The sequence below is a fragment of the Alosa alosa genome, chromosome 5, assembly GCF_017589495.1.
Source record: "Alosa alosa isolate M-15738 ecotype Scorff River chromosome 5, AALO_Geno_1.1, whole genome shotgun sequence".
Taxonomy (NCBI): Eukaryota; Metazoa; Chordata; class Actinopteri; order Clupeiformes; family Clupeidae; genus Alosa; species Alosa alosa.
The window spans coordinates 18,849,894-18,866,542 of NC_063193.1; the positions used below are offsets into that span (position 1 = coordinate 18,849,894).

Sequence of the window (16,649 nt, forward strand, 5' to 3'; positions counted from 1 at the left end):
TGATTTGTTGTGGTAACAAGCTATGCTCCTTGTGTGAAGTTGGATGTGGATATATGAATGTGGTTTTAAAGCTTACAATGACTTTAATTTGAATAAAATGTGTTTTTTTTTGTCTGGCAAAGTAGCTTCAAAGGGCACTTTTGCCTTTCTGGTTTCAAGTTCTGCAGTGTTGTTTTTGCAAAGTTGATTTCTCTACTGGGAATCAGACCTAAAGTTGTCTTCTTGTTGCCTCAATACCACACTCTACCATGGTACCCATCATGCTTTGTGAATAGGGCTCATGAAAGCATTATTCAATAAATAGACGTCCTGCGGAAGGATGTGAAAGATGTGAATCGGAACCAAAAAACCTGAAGAGCCTTATAATGACTCACTTTCCTCTTTCCTCTTGTAGTACTTGCCAACAAGAGCAGGGGCCACGTGGGCCTCATCACCCCCACATTTGGGGGTCCCAACAGCAGCCCCAAGGTCCCCATCATGGACAGGCCCGTCCCCCAGGCGCACCCCAAGGACGAGGACTCGCTGGTGCAGAGGGCCGAGCATGTTCCCGCAGGCACCCGGACGCCTGTGTGCGCCCACTGCGAAAAAGTCATCAGGTCAGATGCTCTGATGTTACAGCCTTGTGAATATCCATGAGGGTTTAGATGTGGTGGTGCAGAACATCTCCCCTATAGACCACCTGTGAGAGACAATAACAACAACAACAACAAAAACAACAGCAACAATAATCAAAAATTAAAGTAATATTGATGTAGCACATTTTGCAGTCACACTGTTGCAATACAATACCAGGTGACCCATTTGACCAAAACAGGATGAACAACAAAAATGAACAACAAAGGTAAGACACAGGTTAATTTTTTGATGTTAGAGTTTTTTTAAACACTACACTATATGCTAACACAATTTGCAGCTCAATCTGTTTATTTGAATTATAGTGACCCCTATTCAAACAATATGCAGCAAGAAATCTTACAGCAAACTACATCATACAGGAACATACAGTACTGTTGCCCTGAACTACTGGCAGTCAGGAGTGGACAGAAAACATTTTTGCCCATGACATAATGTAGGCCTATCAACAGAATGTTTTGAAAAAAATGCTTTCCCTTAGCCATTTCAAAAAGATTTCAGTGATTATGCTGTTAGTCAGGTTGTTTCATAATCTCACAATGTTTCTTGAAAAGCAAGAAAGCAAGATTGTTTTCAAAGAAATGACACTACAAGACAAGATAAATGTAGTCTATTTTTCATCAGCTGAATGATTAGGCTAACACACATTCCCTAGTAAAGTGGACTTACCCTGCTCAACATCTCTTCCAACAACTCCGTCACTAGTGTGGGTGATGTTAGTACAATTTCATGTCATTGTGATGTAAAGTGACCAACAACAGCCAGGTATTTTTATTCAAACAGAAATTATTATTTAATAAATTAAGAGGCCACAAGTTGGCCTTCTCGAAAGGGCACTTTGGACATTGAGGGTCACAGGGGCAGGTGCTTGAACCCCCCCTGTGCCTGGTGCTCGGTATTATCAGGAGAGGTTTTGAAGGAAAAACAACTCTGTGTGCGTTTTGCCGTTTTTCGCTCTTGCTCTCTACTTGACCTCTACTGACCGCTCTCATGTTGTCGTTCCTCCTTGTCCATCCATCCTCAGAGCCAGCCAATCTCCTAATGTTTTCCTCTTTAGTTATTACGCCATTGTGCCAAAAAGGCTTAATCCCTGTGCTTATGATGCTCTTTACAAAGCATCCATCCACGGGATGTCTTATCAAAGCCCTTTCAATCAGCATTATGAAACGAGGTGGGAGGAAGAGATGGATCACAGACCTGGCCGATAAGAGCCCACTCTTTTCTTTCTCCCCACCTCTCTGAAGGTGTACGGTTCATACTTTAATTTGCAGAGTTAGGACTGATGAATATATCATGACAGCCAGTACAGGAGGATCGGCACGCTGCGGCGGCCCCTCTTTCTCTGGGTAATTACAGTTCATGCCCTCTGCTGGATCATTGTTTGGCAGATACCCGCCTGCTTTGTAGGCCTCGAGTGTTGGTTTCACCGTGTCCTGGGGATTGGGTGGCAGACGCCAGCTCGTGCCAAGGAGTGTCGGTGACATCCGAGTTTAGGATGACCATTGTTTGCATTAAATATCCCTGTGTGCTTAAGCTAATCATCCCATTTGTGAAGGGCCCTTGGCTGACTAGCTGGGCGGATGCTAATTTAGAGCTGTACTGTAGCTATTGTCCTCGTTCCATTAGTGTTTTGCCAGGGAGACAGTTTCATCAGTGAAATATCAAACCACCTGTGTATGTAGTCTTGGAATATAGAGTTCATTTTTTGTAAGTAATTACAGTAATAACAGTCTTGTAAAACCTAGCTCACACACCACATAACATAATTTCTCTTAATGTTTCATTTCACTGTGAGCTGAAAAAGAGTGGTGAGACGTGAAATAATGAAATTTAATTGACTGGTTCACTTCCATCAGTCAAGGCCTCACCTCAGTGGTTGTGTGTGGTGTAGTAACCCCATGTAATTACAGTTCTGTCTTCGTTTAAATGCAGTTGTTGTAGTTTTGCCGTTTGAAACTCCTTCAGTTAGAAACTCATATGAACCCAGTGTGTTGTGTGTTCCCACAGAGGGCCCTTCCTGGTGGCGATGGGCAAGGCGTGGCACCCGGAGGAGTTCAACTGCGCCCACTGCCGCACCTCTCTGGCCGACATCGGCTTTGTGGAGGAGCAGGGCTCCGTGTACTGTGAGCACTGCTACGAGGAGTTCTTCGCTCCCGCCTGCGGCCGCTGCCAGGGGAAGATCCTGGGGGTGAGTCGGAGTGGGGTGTCCTTATGGATGTGTGTTTTGCAATGGAAGCGTTTGACTTGCTGATACAGGTCCACCCGTCCACATGGGCTCAGTCACTGAACTGATGGAAGCCATATGGCTCATTCTGAACAGCCACAAAAACATGAGCCCTTTAGCCACTTCTTTGCATACCTCTGGAACTGGACATTATATATACTGAATGGAGACACTATTTCACTGCAGAGTGTAATTCATTTTTACAACACCACCATTGGCTTTACCATATAGGTTCAATAGGTTTTACACCAGCAGGAGGTTGGCACCTCAAAAACATTTGTCTGGGCGTCCACATTCTTGCAGCCTGTTCTGTTCCTCTTCTCGCATGCACATGTGATAATCCCTCATTTTCCTCAGTTTGCCCCTCATTCCTGAGCCCAATCCCCTGGTGTGGCGCGTTCTCACCACTGAACTGTGGGAAATGAGCATATGCTCTTAATCTGTGTCATGTGGCATGTCGAGCAGAAGAATGGGGGTAGTGGTGGTGGTGGTGGTGGTGGTGTGTGTGTGTGTGTGTGTGTGTGTGTGTGTGTGTGTGTGTGTGTGTGTGTGTGTGTGTGTGTTTGTGGGGGGTGCACTCCTGCTCAGATGTGTTAGAATTAGCACTCGACAAATAGAAAAGGTCAATGACCAGGGGTGGGAGGCAGAGGATGTACAGTAGGACACACACACACATACTGTACAGTCAGACAGACACACACACTCACACACATATAAACACCATATCCTGAATATAATCAAAATCAGGCTAAGCCTCATAAGCTTGGGACACTGACGTGCATGTAAACGCAGTCATAGTTTGGTTTGCAAGTTGGTCTTATCCTAGTGATAAATGGGAACTGATAATGAACCAGACCATGACACTGATTCTTGGTCTGGTTCATCTGTGTCGTTTCCCGTCTGTGCCCTCTCAAATGCAAACCTGTCTGTCTGGCGTCCCCTCTCCTCCCCTCCCCATCCAGGAAGTGATCAATGCCCTGAAGCAGACCTGGCACGTGCACTGCTTCCTGTGTGCGTCCTGCCAGCAGCCCATCCGCAACAACACCTTCCACCTGGAGGACGGCGAGCCCTACTGCGAGAGAGGTGAGAGAGAGACAGCAGGCCGCCATTCATTCACACCAGGGTTCCCACGGGTCATGGAATATCTGGAATATCATGGAAATTTGATAAAGTCCATTCCAGACATGGAAAATCAGGGAGTTTTATAATTTGTGTGGCAAAGTCATGGAATATCAGGGAATTTTGTTGTAGCAGTTTAAAATTTTGTTGCCAAAATACATTAATGCAAATATATGTCCACTCAGAAGTGTATATTTGGTAATTAGCTTTAGCCTACTGCTTGCTTGAGTGGTTGTGGTTAGCTCAACTTTGTTTATTCAATTCCCATTTCCTCATCTCCCACTCTAAAGAAAGTCACAGGTTTTTGAACGCTATGCGGCTACTCTGAAATATTTGGTCGATATATTGTACCATATACAATATAGTAGGTCATGGAAATTCAGGTTTTTCGTCAGGGAAAAGTCATGGAATTTTACATCTGACTTAAAGTGGGAACCCTGTCACACACCCTGCTGTTATCTCTGACACACACACAAAACACACACACACACACAAACACCCACACACACACCCACACCCACACCCACACACACACACACACGTATGTTTGTCTCCGTCAGCACAGAATGCCTCACACCACATCCATTCAGATGGATTAGGGGGAAAATCCCACTTCCGTCAGCGAGGTGAGAGGAAACAGCCCTCTGTGTCAATGAGTGCTGACAGCACCATGGCGTGTGTTGCTTCATTCAGTCAACACCCAGGTTGCTGAACACACATCAATTACTGACACACTCACACACACACACATACAGCAGCAGCAGCAGTGGAGGCAGCAGCACAAGCACAAGCAGTGACATAACTGCCAGGTGAAATTAAAAATAAAATAAAAAATGCTCGTAAACCGTGTAAAAATGTGTGTTTTTTTCTCCCCCTGGTGCACTCAACACTTGTTTTATCCCCACCCATAGATTATTACAACTTGTTTGGGACCAGCTGTCATGGTTGTGATTTTCCTATCGAGGCAGGGGACAAATTCCTCGAGGCCCTGAGCTTCACATGGCACGACACCTGCTTTGTGTGTGCGGTAAGTCCAGTGTGAGGTCAGTGTGTGTGCGTGACCTCACCGCGTGTGTGCACAAGTCACCTTATAAACAGACAGTTTGTTAACAGTTTGCTTGTGTATATTTTCAGTGTTTATTTAGTAAGACAGTGCCAAGGGATTATGTTGGTGCCCCACGAACACTTCCGCATTGAGACATGCACACAGAGAATGTGCATTTTATGAATGAACAGTGTTCATGGGGCCAGATGCTTTTAAATATTTTGAGATTTTAGGTGTGTTATTTATTTATTTTTTATTTTTTTCGGTTCACATTTCACCAGCCATGTCTGTGCATAGGGTTGTGATGCTGTTTTGCGAAGGCTCGTTGTGATTCCTGATGACACCTCTGTGTTGTATTTTAGGTATGCTGCGCCAGTCTTGAGAGTCAGACTTTCTTCTCCAAGAAGGACAAGCTGTTGTGTAAGAAGCACGCCAACACTGCCAAAATATGAGCTTCGGTCGTGAAGAGCTGCAGAGGATCAGGGCGAGATGGAGAGAGAGTGAGAGAGAGAGAGAGAGAGAGAGAGAGAGAGAGAGAGAGAGAGAGAGAGAGAGATCACATTCTTTTGTGTGAGAGGGAGAACCTTTTTAAAGTAAAGTCTTTTTTTTCTTTCACACTAAAGTAAGACTGTCTTTGTTAAGTCCCTTGTAAATTCAGAATCTAGACTCCTCTCTCACCCCTAGATGATAATAAATGGAAGAAGCCATGGGTTGAAGTTCAGTTTTTCAAACCAACTTTAGCCTATTCATCTTGCAGCTCATGGCAGTGCATTATAGACTCAGTATAAACATTTTTACAAGGAGGAAAAAAGGATTTCTTATTGAAAAGCTGTGTTTTTTCTCTCTATCAACAGGGGTGGCTAGTTTCTCTACTGTTTGTTTCCATTCCTTTCCCAGAGTAATTGAATCACAGAATTTGTGTATATTTCATGATAATTTGCCGCCATTTTTTTTCTCCTCTGTGTGAATGGCATTCTTTAAACATCGGAGAGAAAGCTTTTTTTTTCTGAGGGGGTCAGGTCAAAGCTGGACTAGTCCATCTAGCTGAAAGTCCATCTGTGGCTACACCTCCTCTGGATGAATGGAGCCTGTTGTCTGGGGTAACAGAGTTAAACAGCGACGCGGGTCGGATCACATGTGTCCCATGCACTTGAAATGTGTGCTAATATCGTAAATCCTCTCTGGTTCTTGTACTCCAGCATGGCTTTCGGCTCACTCTCTTACACATCACCATTATGTGTGTGTGTGTGTGTGTCAATGAGGGGGAAGCTAACAATACGAACATGAATTATGTTAACGTGTTGGAACATGAAGAAATGCAGGTGCCTAAACCTTGGTTAGAGTTTAAAATGGTCAGTTTAAAATAAAAGTGGACATTCATCTTGAACTGAGTCAATGTCAGCACCAGGTGTTTTCCAAACGCTTCAAAAATCCATCCAGGTCATAGTAGGCCTACTACATTTTGGATTCCTTCATAAGAAATATGATGAGATATAAAGAATGTGGGAAACTTCATTATATTATTTAATTGTCATATGGCATATATTTTTTCTTTTTTTCTCTTTCTGTTTTTTGTCTCTAACACAAAAATAACATAAACAGATGATAACCAGATTATAATACCTGTTTGGCTTAATTTGCTTTTATCATGTGGGTAAGGGAGAGACTCAGTGTTTTCTTTTCAGAATTCATTGTCATAAACTAATGAAAATGTTGTGATTACTTTACTTTCCAGATGATAATGTATTTCAATATTGTCAAAAGAATAAAACAAAGAAAAATAGTAAATTGTATTGTCTTTCTTGTATATTGTATAAAATCTTTGTCTTGAATCTATGAACAGATGCTAAAAGATGCATGAGGATATAGTAGATAGTAAACACAAACACAACAGTGTCCAAGCACCCTTTCATAATAATCTATCAAGAAGTAATGTCTTCAAAAACTTCCACTAAACTCCACCATACTCCACCAACTCAATTGCTCTCCGACGAGACTGCGTGGCATTCAGAATAGAGCAAAACCTGTTACGCAGTCTGCATGTACACTGTAGATGTAGGAATGAGGAAAATGGCATTATGTTCCTATGACGAGCCATTTCCAGAAGTTTAACATTATTCATGTTTCCATTATTAATCGTTGTCGTGACTGCTGCTCCTGGCAAAGAGACGTGTTCCGGGCGGTGACGAATAATACCCCAGTGCTGATTTATAGGAAGATGACACACGCATGGCATGTTCGGGCTACAGTTTGGTTGCGTGTATTGCAGGGTCTGCTCATGTACAGGACCAGGACTACTGTTATTGTTATTAGCCCATGTGATACCTGTTGTAGGCCTATGTCCTTAACCATTAAATGAGAACCGTCACACCCGTGTGACGGGAATGTTGGGAAATGAACGTTCTAAAGAATATCTGGGTTCATTGGAATTTTAGAACCTTCAATTGTTGCGGAACTTAGAATGTTAAAAAACTACACCTTTAAGGGTTTTTAATGTAAACTACGTGAAGTTAATGGCACACATTTACGTAATTAAATAGGAACATTAAGTTAATGCGCCTCCACCCTTACCCAACTTCACTCACTCACCCTCACTCACTGTCGCTCTCTTTGTACACACCTGACCTCGCAGGTGAGGGTGATGGCCTCGGTGGCGTAAAGGCAGTAAACGCACACCGGGACATCGGGTGACGGGGTCGGGACCTCCATTGCATGGCTCAAAGAAACATTCACTCCTGTCACAATGGTTACTTTCTCTCTTCGCCGCGGCACCGTGAAAGGCCTGTCTATGTTTGCGACTCTGCAGCTGGAGAGGCAGGGGAGGTGGGCGTGCAAGGGCTTGAGTCTATTAGTCGCCATATCAGAAGGGTCACCTCACAAAAAGACCTGGCAGACATTAGCTACTTTTTCGCCAACTTGTCTTTCCCACAAGGTTCATTTGTTCAATTATGAAATTAGGGCAATTTGCCATTCACCTGCATGGTTTGATTTATATAACAAATAGGCAAACAAAAGCGTCATATCACTTTGTTAATAAAAGAGGACTTCCGCAGCACAATTTTGAATAACAAATTTGCAATGAATCATGCACCATGTCCACCTGAGGCTGTTAGGCTTCTGGCCCATATTAGCTAATGTGAGCTGAGGACGAAACAAAGCGCTACATTGTGGCGATTCATTAATTATACTGCAGGTTCCTGTTCAAATGTGTGTTGGTGGAAGGGTGAGGGGTGGTTGAGGAAACACCGCAGGTGTGTGAAGAGTCGTGCTGGCTGCGCAGGTGGCTTGCAAAAGAGTAGGCTACTAGAGTTAGTTACCTTCAATCATATCAGTTCCAATATAGACAGTTTGAGCATAGGTTCTGCCTTAGTTAGTTACCTTCAATCATATCAGTTCCAATATAGACAATTTGAGCATAGGTTCTGCCTTAGGCAACAGACTTATGTGGTTTGGCACAAACTGTTAATTTCTCTTGTCAAAATCTGCCATTGATAGGCATGTCATTATCTTACATGTAGCCTAAACATAGACGTTGGCATTCTTTAGGCCGAAGATTTTACTTAGTTTAAATATTCATTTAAGAGAACCTGTCATTGTTACTAGATATTCTGTTAGCCTATGTAGAGAATATTTTGTGTCATACATCTACATTTAATTAGTTTCAATATTTCAGCTGACAGCACATCTACAGTAGCACGCATCAGGAACTTGTTCTGTCCATAGTAGCCTATATGATTGCTCATAAAAATAGTCAGGCCATTTACGCATAAGGCATAAGATGTCTTCAGAAGAAACTGCACCTCCTCAAGACGTCAGTAGTTGGAGCTACGGATCGTTTTGCCCCTAAAGACGAAATAGCAAGGAACGGGGGCAGACCAGAGAGGTTGTTGACTTGGAAAAGACCGCAACTTGTCTCTCTCCTCGTGGCGGCAAGACGATAAAGTCGAGGTCCTCGAAGTATTCAAGAAACACGAAGAGGTTCGTCTGCAGAAGAAGGTGAGGACAAGTGTCAGTCATGATTTCCAAAGATGAAAGCGCAGTCTAATGGATGCGTGAGCCATTGCGGAGGTAGGCTACTGATTCTGAAGTGTTGACCACAACCACTTAAATCAGATGCACACTGGTTGCTGCACTCGGAAACCCACCGCCATGTAGGCTACTTTCGAATGTTCTTGATGCAGTCGTTTGGGGTTTGGTAGTGTAAGTAAGACTATTTCTCTCTGCTAGAAAGAAGTAGAGTACACGGCTAAACAATGTTCCATCTATTAGGCTACGTTTACATCACCTGATAAATGTATCCAACAAGGTGAGAAAAACACGACGTTGTTATTAGGCTGTTATTAAACATCAAATGTGTCGTTCCTTGCTGAAAAGTTTTTGTGAGAATTTGAAGAGCGTCTAAAGTATTTTCAAGAGCAACTGTTGCCATAATACATAGTCGAAGACTGGTCAGCTGATGCCTGAAGCATTATTGGTACTCTATAATGTGTCCACAGTAATGATCAGTCTGTGTCCACTCACAATGTTGATGACTTTTGACTACCTAATAGTGAATAACTTTGCCTACGTGCTATATTTTAAGTGTGGTATATATTGCAAGCAGTTTTCTGTTTGCGAGAAGGACGGTTTGCTATAAAATCAAGAGATTCAGAAATCCATATCACATTTCAAGTGCACTACAAAATCAGGATGTCTTGGTGAGATAATTATGTATTTTTGCAATTTAGTTATGAATTAGCAACACTGAAGACAATTTATTTCCTTTCCCAAGAATGCACCTTATTGTTTTGATCAGACAAAACCTAAACCTGTCTTCTGCAGCAAATTGCAAACATTTATGATGGAGTAGGGTAGCCTATTATATTTCATGGAGGAGAAATTTGGCATACCTATGATTCTGCGTCAACTGAGTATATAATATCCCGTATGCATACACTGATAACACCAGCCACCCCCACCATGATCTATTTGTTTACTGTAATTGAGCAAGGCACACTGGTAATGCCTTATTTGGTTATTGTCTGAATATGGGAGTATATGGAGATTGCCTGCTTTTTTGGGTGCAAAGAGAGCGACTTAAAGTAAATTAGGCATCTCCCACAGTTCAGTCCAGACCTGGCAGCCCCCTCCTGAGTCTGGTAATCAGGTCCAGCTGTCTGTCAGTGCGGGTTATGACAAGCGTATGTCTGAGAGTGTGTGACCATATGGCCGAATGCGTCCAATGCTTACCTCACCTCCACTCCGCTCCACACAGTGTGCTGCCGCTGGATCAGTCTGGGACCCGGGCAGGAAAAGAGTCAGCAAATGCGAGAGAGCGAGAGCGAATGGAAGTAAAGGAGCAGATGTATATGTGTGTGTGTGTGTGTGAGAGAGAGAGAGAGAGAGAGAGAGAGAGAGAGAGAGGGGTTGTGTGTGACAGAGAGAGAGAGAGAGAGAGAGGGGACAGAGTAAGGAGTCTAGGCTGTGTGTGCTTGTGCTGATTTATTTAGGCTACAAACTGAAGCCATCTATGTTGTCATTTCTGATCGCCTCAAACAATATGTCTGGGCATTTTTTATAGAGTGCAAAGCCAACAGCGTGTTGTTTTGTCTGCAGAAGTAGGTTAATGGCTGTTTCCACATTGCCACCGCTCACAAAGGCAAATGCATTTGATCTAGAGCAAGGTGTTACCTTGTTTCCGATATCAAACCAAGTTCAATGAGTCTGCTCCTGGCCCTTTTGTTCTGGTTTTATTTGTTCACTAAGCCTTTGTCTCACACCCTTGGGACTGAGCACAATACAATTGCTATCATGAGGTCTGCCCCTGGGCCCATGGCTCTCTCTCTCTCTCTCTCTGTTTTCTCTTCACACCATTCTCTACTTAACCACTGGATCAAAAAAAGGGCCTTTCCATTAAGGCCAGATATGTATCTAGATCACACGCCATTTGATATAGTATATAAATTTGCACTGCCGTTGTCTTGGTGAATCCCGTTGATGGTTTTCAAGTAAACACCTGACACCTCAGACTCGCCCCAGGACAACAATAATCCTCAGTGTCTGTGTGTGTGTGTGTGTGTGTGTGTGTGTGTGTGTGTGTGTGTGTGTGTGTGTGCCGCATGGATTAAAAACACAAATAGGGTCGACACTGTTACACGGTTGTGAAGTGCTTGTGCTGTTATCAGGCCGTGTTGATTTGCAAAAGGCAAGTTGTGAAAGATTACCGCCACAACAGCAAGAACACGAAACGGTGGTGGTCCATTGGGAATCGTAAATCATGTTACCATGTAATGAGTGGGACTCGCGCAAACACGACTTGATATGATCAGCACGAGGCCCATTTGGGAGGAACTATATTCCTTGAATATTGTTTTGTGTTATGTAAGATCCAGTGGTTAGACTCACCCAATAAAATAGTTTGTTACCGCCACTGCCAACCCCCTATCACCACCTCACACACATGCACACCACTGAGGACATCAAAGGGAACGCATAGAAAAATAACATCTAATGCCTGTTGCATATGACTTATAGAATGTGGTTCTAAAGGTTATAAAAACACCACCTAAATAATTTGCAAGTGGCACCTACATGTAGTTGAATCCAAATTATGCATGTCATGCAGCTCTTAACATTGATGTTCATGACACTCTTTAAAATCTTCAAACTGTCTTTTTTGAAGAAAATATCACATTCATCTGTAAAGCAGCTTGTTAATTTTTCTCCAACTATGAGGGTCTTACATGCCTCTGCTGTGCTTGTCTCTGTGTCTTTGACTCCTACAGCTTCCATACCAGTAAACCGCTGCCTAAGGATTGCAACCATATCTGAAGGACCAGGTGATGACGCACCCTCAACCTGGCAGGCAGGTAAATACATAATGTACACATTTCGTTGTAACACATTCATGTGCTTGTTCGTTAAACACTGTTTTCCATTCCTCCTTTTTCCTCTGGCTCATGTCTGCTGGACAGAGCTGATGCTTTGTCCATCCACAATACTCTAAATTATGTGTTTGTGGAATGGAACATATTGTTCCACTCCCACATGTTTTCTGAGCTGAGGTGTTTGAATGTTGGCCGGCCACGTTTGTCTGTAATGCACAGGGAAAATGCACTGGGGCCATTAACCATGGCTGGACTTATCGTCCAGTCCATGAATAACATGTGTGTGTGTGTGTTTTAAATAATGCCTGATATTTAGAGGCCAGCCCATTGTGTGCAGTGTGGTGATGAGTGCCTCCATTTCAGAAGAAAACATTCAGAGCATTTATCACAGACTTTTGGACACATCAAAACCCAGAGACACTTTGTCATATTTCTTTTGCACTAACTGCTTGCAGATTTGGGCTCAGTTTGTTTTTTTCCTCTCTTTTTCTCTCCATTTTCTCCCTCTCCCTCTCCCTCTCTCTCGCCCTCTTTTCTATTATTATTTTTCTTGAAGGGAATTGCAGGGATGGAGAAAACCTGCTCGAGCCGTACGGTCATTTGTAATACGGAGGGACCAAAAGGGAAGGGGAGGACTAGGGCTGATGACACTCACGCCTAGTGAATCACACACATGTCTTTGATTTAGGCCCATTTCTTTCTTCCCCCCCCCCACCCCACCCCATCTTCTCGCTGCATCGGAACGAGTCTTGACTTCTGGCTGCAGGCGAGGCGAAGGCACGGATTTAGGGCCCCGGTGATTTGAGGCCTTTTCTCAAGGCTTTGATATTTCAGAGTCCGACTTGTTTTTCAGAGAGGGGGAATGATTGAGTCTGGCTCAAGGGGTCTCCTGCATTCGCCGCAGGACAGTGTACTTCCCGTGTGTGTGTGTGTGTGTGTGTGTGTGTGTGTGTGTGTGTGTGTGTGTGTGTGTTTTGTGTGTTTGTGTGTGTGTGTGTGTGTGTGTGTGTGTGTGTGTTTATGGGAGGGGTGTGGGGGTCCGTGTGGATGACTGATTTGTTTCTCTCGGGTTTCGCCTGTGCTGTCTGAAGGTATCAATGTGTGCTTATATGTTAAAAAGACATGGAATTTTGAAAAAAATGTTGCTTTTATTTTGGGCCAAGTAAAATACAACCTTTAAACGGGCCTGTATTAAAGTGAAGACAGTTCCTCATTCCATAGGATTGTTGTGCTTTGGAATGATAGAGTTCCACCATAGAGACAGGTAAAGTAAACAGCTGTGGTTTCATTATATATGGTAGTATAATATTTAAAAATGTATGTGTATTACAAAATTATTTGATCAGTGGAAAACAAGAGCAAAACCTTAATTATAAAATTATATATATCATTTTTGAAAATAATGGTCATCATGCCTGGATCATATCCTCATCACATTTCTCTGTCCACAACTTATTGAAGGCTACTTTACGCGCGCGCGTGTGTGTGTGTGTGTGTGTGTGTGTGTGTGTGTGCACGTGGCACACTGTTAGCACTGGCTCTCCAAGGAATCCTCCGATGCGAATGTTCCCTCTCTTTTCCAATCTGCCCTGTTATTTGTGAAGGAATTATGTTATTATTAGGGTGACAGATAAAATAGCAATCTCGGGGAGGAAACTGAGCCATTGAAGCCCCGGCAGCTTTGGGCTGAATTACGAGCTGAGATGCCAGAAGACAGGCAAACTCGAGTCCTGAGCGTGTTGGAGCGCGGGCGTCTGTGGGTTAAGAATGGGCAGGTTTCTCTGCCAAGCCAGTTCCCCAAGTATGACACTTCACCGTCTAAGACTCTGCTGCGTCAGAGAACCCCCCCTGGGGCTCTTCGCTGATTCCTGCCGCTTAAACTGCTCAACCCCACCCCCCCTTTCCCTCATATCAGTCACCACTCTTGAGACTCTCAGACCACCTCCTCCTGATGTCTCTCTGTGTGCACCTCCTCCTGATGTCTCTCTCAGACCACCTCCTCCTGATGTCTCTCTCTCAGACCTCCTCCTCCTGATGTCTCTCTGTCTGCACCTCCTCCTGATGCCTCTCTGTCTGCACCTCCTCCTGATGTCTCTCTCTGACCACCTCCTCCTGATGTCTCTCTCAGACCACCTCCTCCTGATGTCTCTCTCTCTGTCTGCACCTCCTCCTGATACCTCTCTGTCTGCACCTCCTCCTGATACATCTCTGTCTGCACCTCCTCCTGATGCCTCTCTGTCTGCACCTCCTCCTGATGCATCTCTGTCTGCACCTCCTCCTGATGCCTCTCTGTCTGCACCTCCTCCTGATGCCACTCTGTCTGCACCTCCTCCTGATGTCTCTCTCAGACCTCCTCCTGATGTCTCTCTCTGACCACCTCCTCCTTGCTCTTCTCTGCTCCTCCTTGCTCCTCCTTGCTCTGGCCAGCCTAAGAGCTCTGCTGGTTGGGTCTAATAACTCCTGCAGCCCTCAGCTCTCTCTCTCTCCCTCTCTCTCCCTCTCCCTCTCCCTCTCTCTCTCTCTCTCTCCTCTCTCCCTCTCTCTCGTCCTCTTCCCTCCTGCTCCTCTGTCCTGATCCCTCTGGCTGCAGGCTCATGTTTTTCCACTTTGGTAATTATTGCAACAGGAGTGCGTCTTCAAAGAGGGGTGGTAGTCATCTCAAGTCAGCTTCCTCTTCAGCCCTGGAGGCCCTACCTAACTCAACTCCCCTTTCATCAAACACTTGCCTCCTTCTTTTTCTTCATTTTTCTTTGTGGTGTCATATCTTTCCTGATAATGGCGAGATTGCGAATCTCTCACAAATTGTTGAATTATGCTGTTGTGTCTGTGCTGTGAGAAAGACAGGCAGTTAGAGAAGAGAGGGAAAGAATGAGAGAGAGGGAGAGGGAGAGGGAACGTTATAAATCACTTCAAGCTGTTGCCCTGGTGAGCGATTTGCCCGGAAGGTCTTTAACATTCTGAGAGATGGAAAGCATCGACTTCCTGTTATTAGAGAAATCTATAGTGAAACGAAGGCTGAGTGGAGGAAGGAGGCGGAGAGGAAGTGAGCTGTGAACAGAGCAGAGGGGGAAAAAAGACTAGAATGAGAGAAAGAAAGAGAGAAATGGAGAGAAAGAGAGAGGCAAATGGCACACATATTAGGCAGATGGTGGTGCTGAATGAAAATGTCTGTGACATGTTGGAATGCTCTTCTCTATGGGCTGGAAGGGCCGGGGTGTCGAGTGCAGAGGGAGATGTCACATTGAGCTGTTCATTAGGTGTTCGCATATCCACCGAATGCACACTGAACATCATGGGGTCGCAATCATCCTGCTCTTCTGTGGATCTCTCTGTGTCCTTCAGCTCCCATTCAGCTGCATCAGCTGTGTGTGTGTGTGTGTGTGTGTGTGTGTGTGTGTGTGCTTACTGGAAGAGCACTCTGTAGCCACCTCTCTATCTCTCTCAATTTCCCTCATATTTAAGCAGTGTTGGGTTAATGACGCCACTTCTCTAGTTCACAGATAGACTTACTGTCTCGTCTCCTCTCTCCCTCTCGTCTCCTCTCTCCCTCTCTTTTTCTCTCTCCATCTCTCACTTTCTCCTTGTCACATTCACTCACTTCTCCACTCATCTCTTCCCTCATCCATTTCCACCTTGTCACATTCTCTCTCTCCCTCTCTCTCATCCTCTCTCATCCTCTCTCTTTCTCCCTCTCTCTCTCTCTCTCATCCTCTCCATCTCCAGGACTGCCTGCTCTTCTGACTGGAGCCTAGAGCAAGATGAAAGGGACATCAGCCCTGCTGCTCTGGAAGGTAAGCCTCCGCTCTCCTCTCTCTCTCTCTCTCTCCCTCTCTCTCTCTCCCTCTCTCCCTCTCTCTCTCTTCCTGATTTATGGGTCAGTTCAAGCGAGGGGGAAGTTCGACAAACATCATGCGCCTCGGCTATTCCCCCCTCAGTGCCATCTGGTTTGGGTTTCATGAAGAAACAGATCCCTGAGATTTAATTGCTCCTCCGAGATTGTGATGCATGGGAATTTATGTATGGTGATTTCTCCGCAAACCCGGAGCGCTGGACAATGAACAGTGCAGGCGCATTGTTCTCTCCAGATGCGCAGTGTGGGGATGTGATTTACTTGAAAAATGTCACCGGGGCTCTGTGATCAAGTCGTTGTGAACACGGCCTGTGTCCATCTTGTTTCTCAGTGTGGACTAGAGAATGTGTGTGTGTGTGTGTGAGTGTGTGTGTGTGTGTGTGTGTGTTTGTGCTTTGTATTTCATTTGGGCTTTTATGATGTAATATACAGTGTATGTCATGTGTGGTTATTTTTGGCTTGTCTCACTTGGCTTCCAATGGCTGGCCTTGAATTGTGTGTGTGTGTGTGTGTGTGTGTGTGTGTGTGTGTGTGTGCGTGCCTGTTTGTGTGTGTGTGTGTGTGTGTGTGTGTGTGTGTGTGTGTGTGTACATCTAAAAGACCGTGACGTCAACACTGTATGTGTGTGTGAGTGTGTGTGAGAGTGTTTCTGAGCGTAACCTGGATACTGCAGGTATTATTTACGGCAGTTCACACGCAAAGGTGTTTGTGTTGCGTTTGGGCGAGTTCGCAGCGTGTTTTGGCTCTCCGGGTCTTTGGGTTTGTGTTTATTGGTTTAGCCCGAGTGCGTGTTTGGGTCCTGTTTCATGTTCAGGACTCGGGGATGGCGCTTATGACAGTTGGCCTCCAGGCTGCTTGCTCCCTGACTAGCCAACGGCTACATTGATGTTGATGTGTAATAAACCACATTAC

The 16,649-nt window shown here is 44.6% G+C and overlaps 1 protein-coding gene and 1 long non-coding RNA gene across 11 annotated transcripts in view; both read left to right on the plus strand.

The window, feature by feature from the left end:
- The window catches only part of pdlim5a (PDZ and LIM domain 5a), a 69,278-nt gene extending 62,474 nt beyond the window's left edge, over positions 1–6,804 (plus strand). For all 10 annotated transcript variants that reach the window (XM_048243130.1, XM_048243133.1, XM_048243129.1 and 7 more), the window contains 5 exons: positions 395–596; positions 2,641–2,821; positions 3,820–3,940; positions 4,888–5,003; positions 5,384–6,804. In XM_048243130.1, coding sequence (XP_048099087.1) covers positions 395–596; positions 2,641–2,821; positions 3,820–3,940; positions 4,888–5,003; positions 5,384–5,473 — 710 coding nt within the window. In that variant the 3' untranslated portion in view covers positions 5,474–6,804. The remainder of the gene's footprint in view (positions 1–394; positions 597–2,640; positions 2,822–3,819; positions 3,941–4,887; positions 5,004–5,383) is intronic.
- Positions 6,805–8,881: 2,077 nt separating this feature from the next.
- LOC125295132 overlaps positions 8,882–16,649 on the plus strand; it is a 21,947-nt gene continuing 14,179 nt past the window's right edge. The window contains exons 1-3 of the long non-coding RNA XR_007193635.1: positions 8,882–9,017; positions 11,786–11,869; positions 15,611–15,678. This is a non-coding gene — a long non-coding RNA (uncharacterized LOC125295132). The remainder of the gene's footprint in view (positions 9,018–11,785; positions 11,870–15,610; positions 15,679–16,649) is intronic.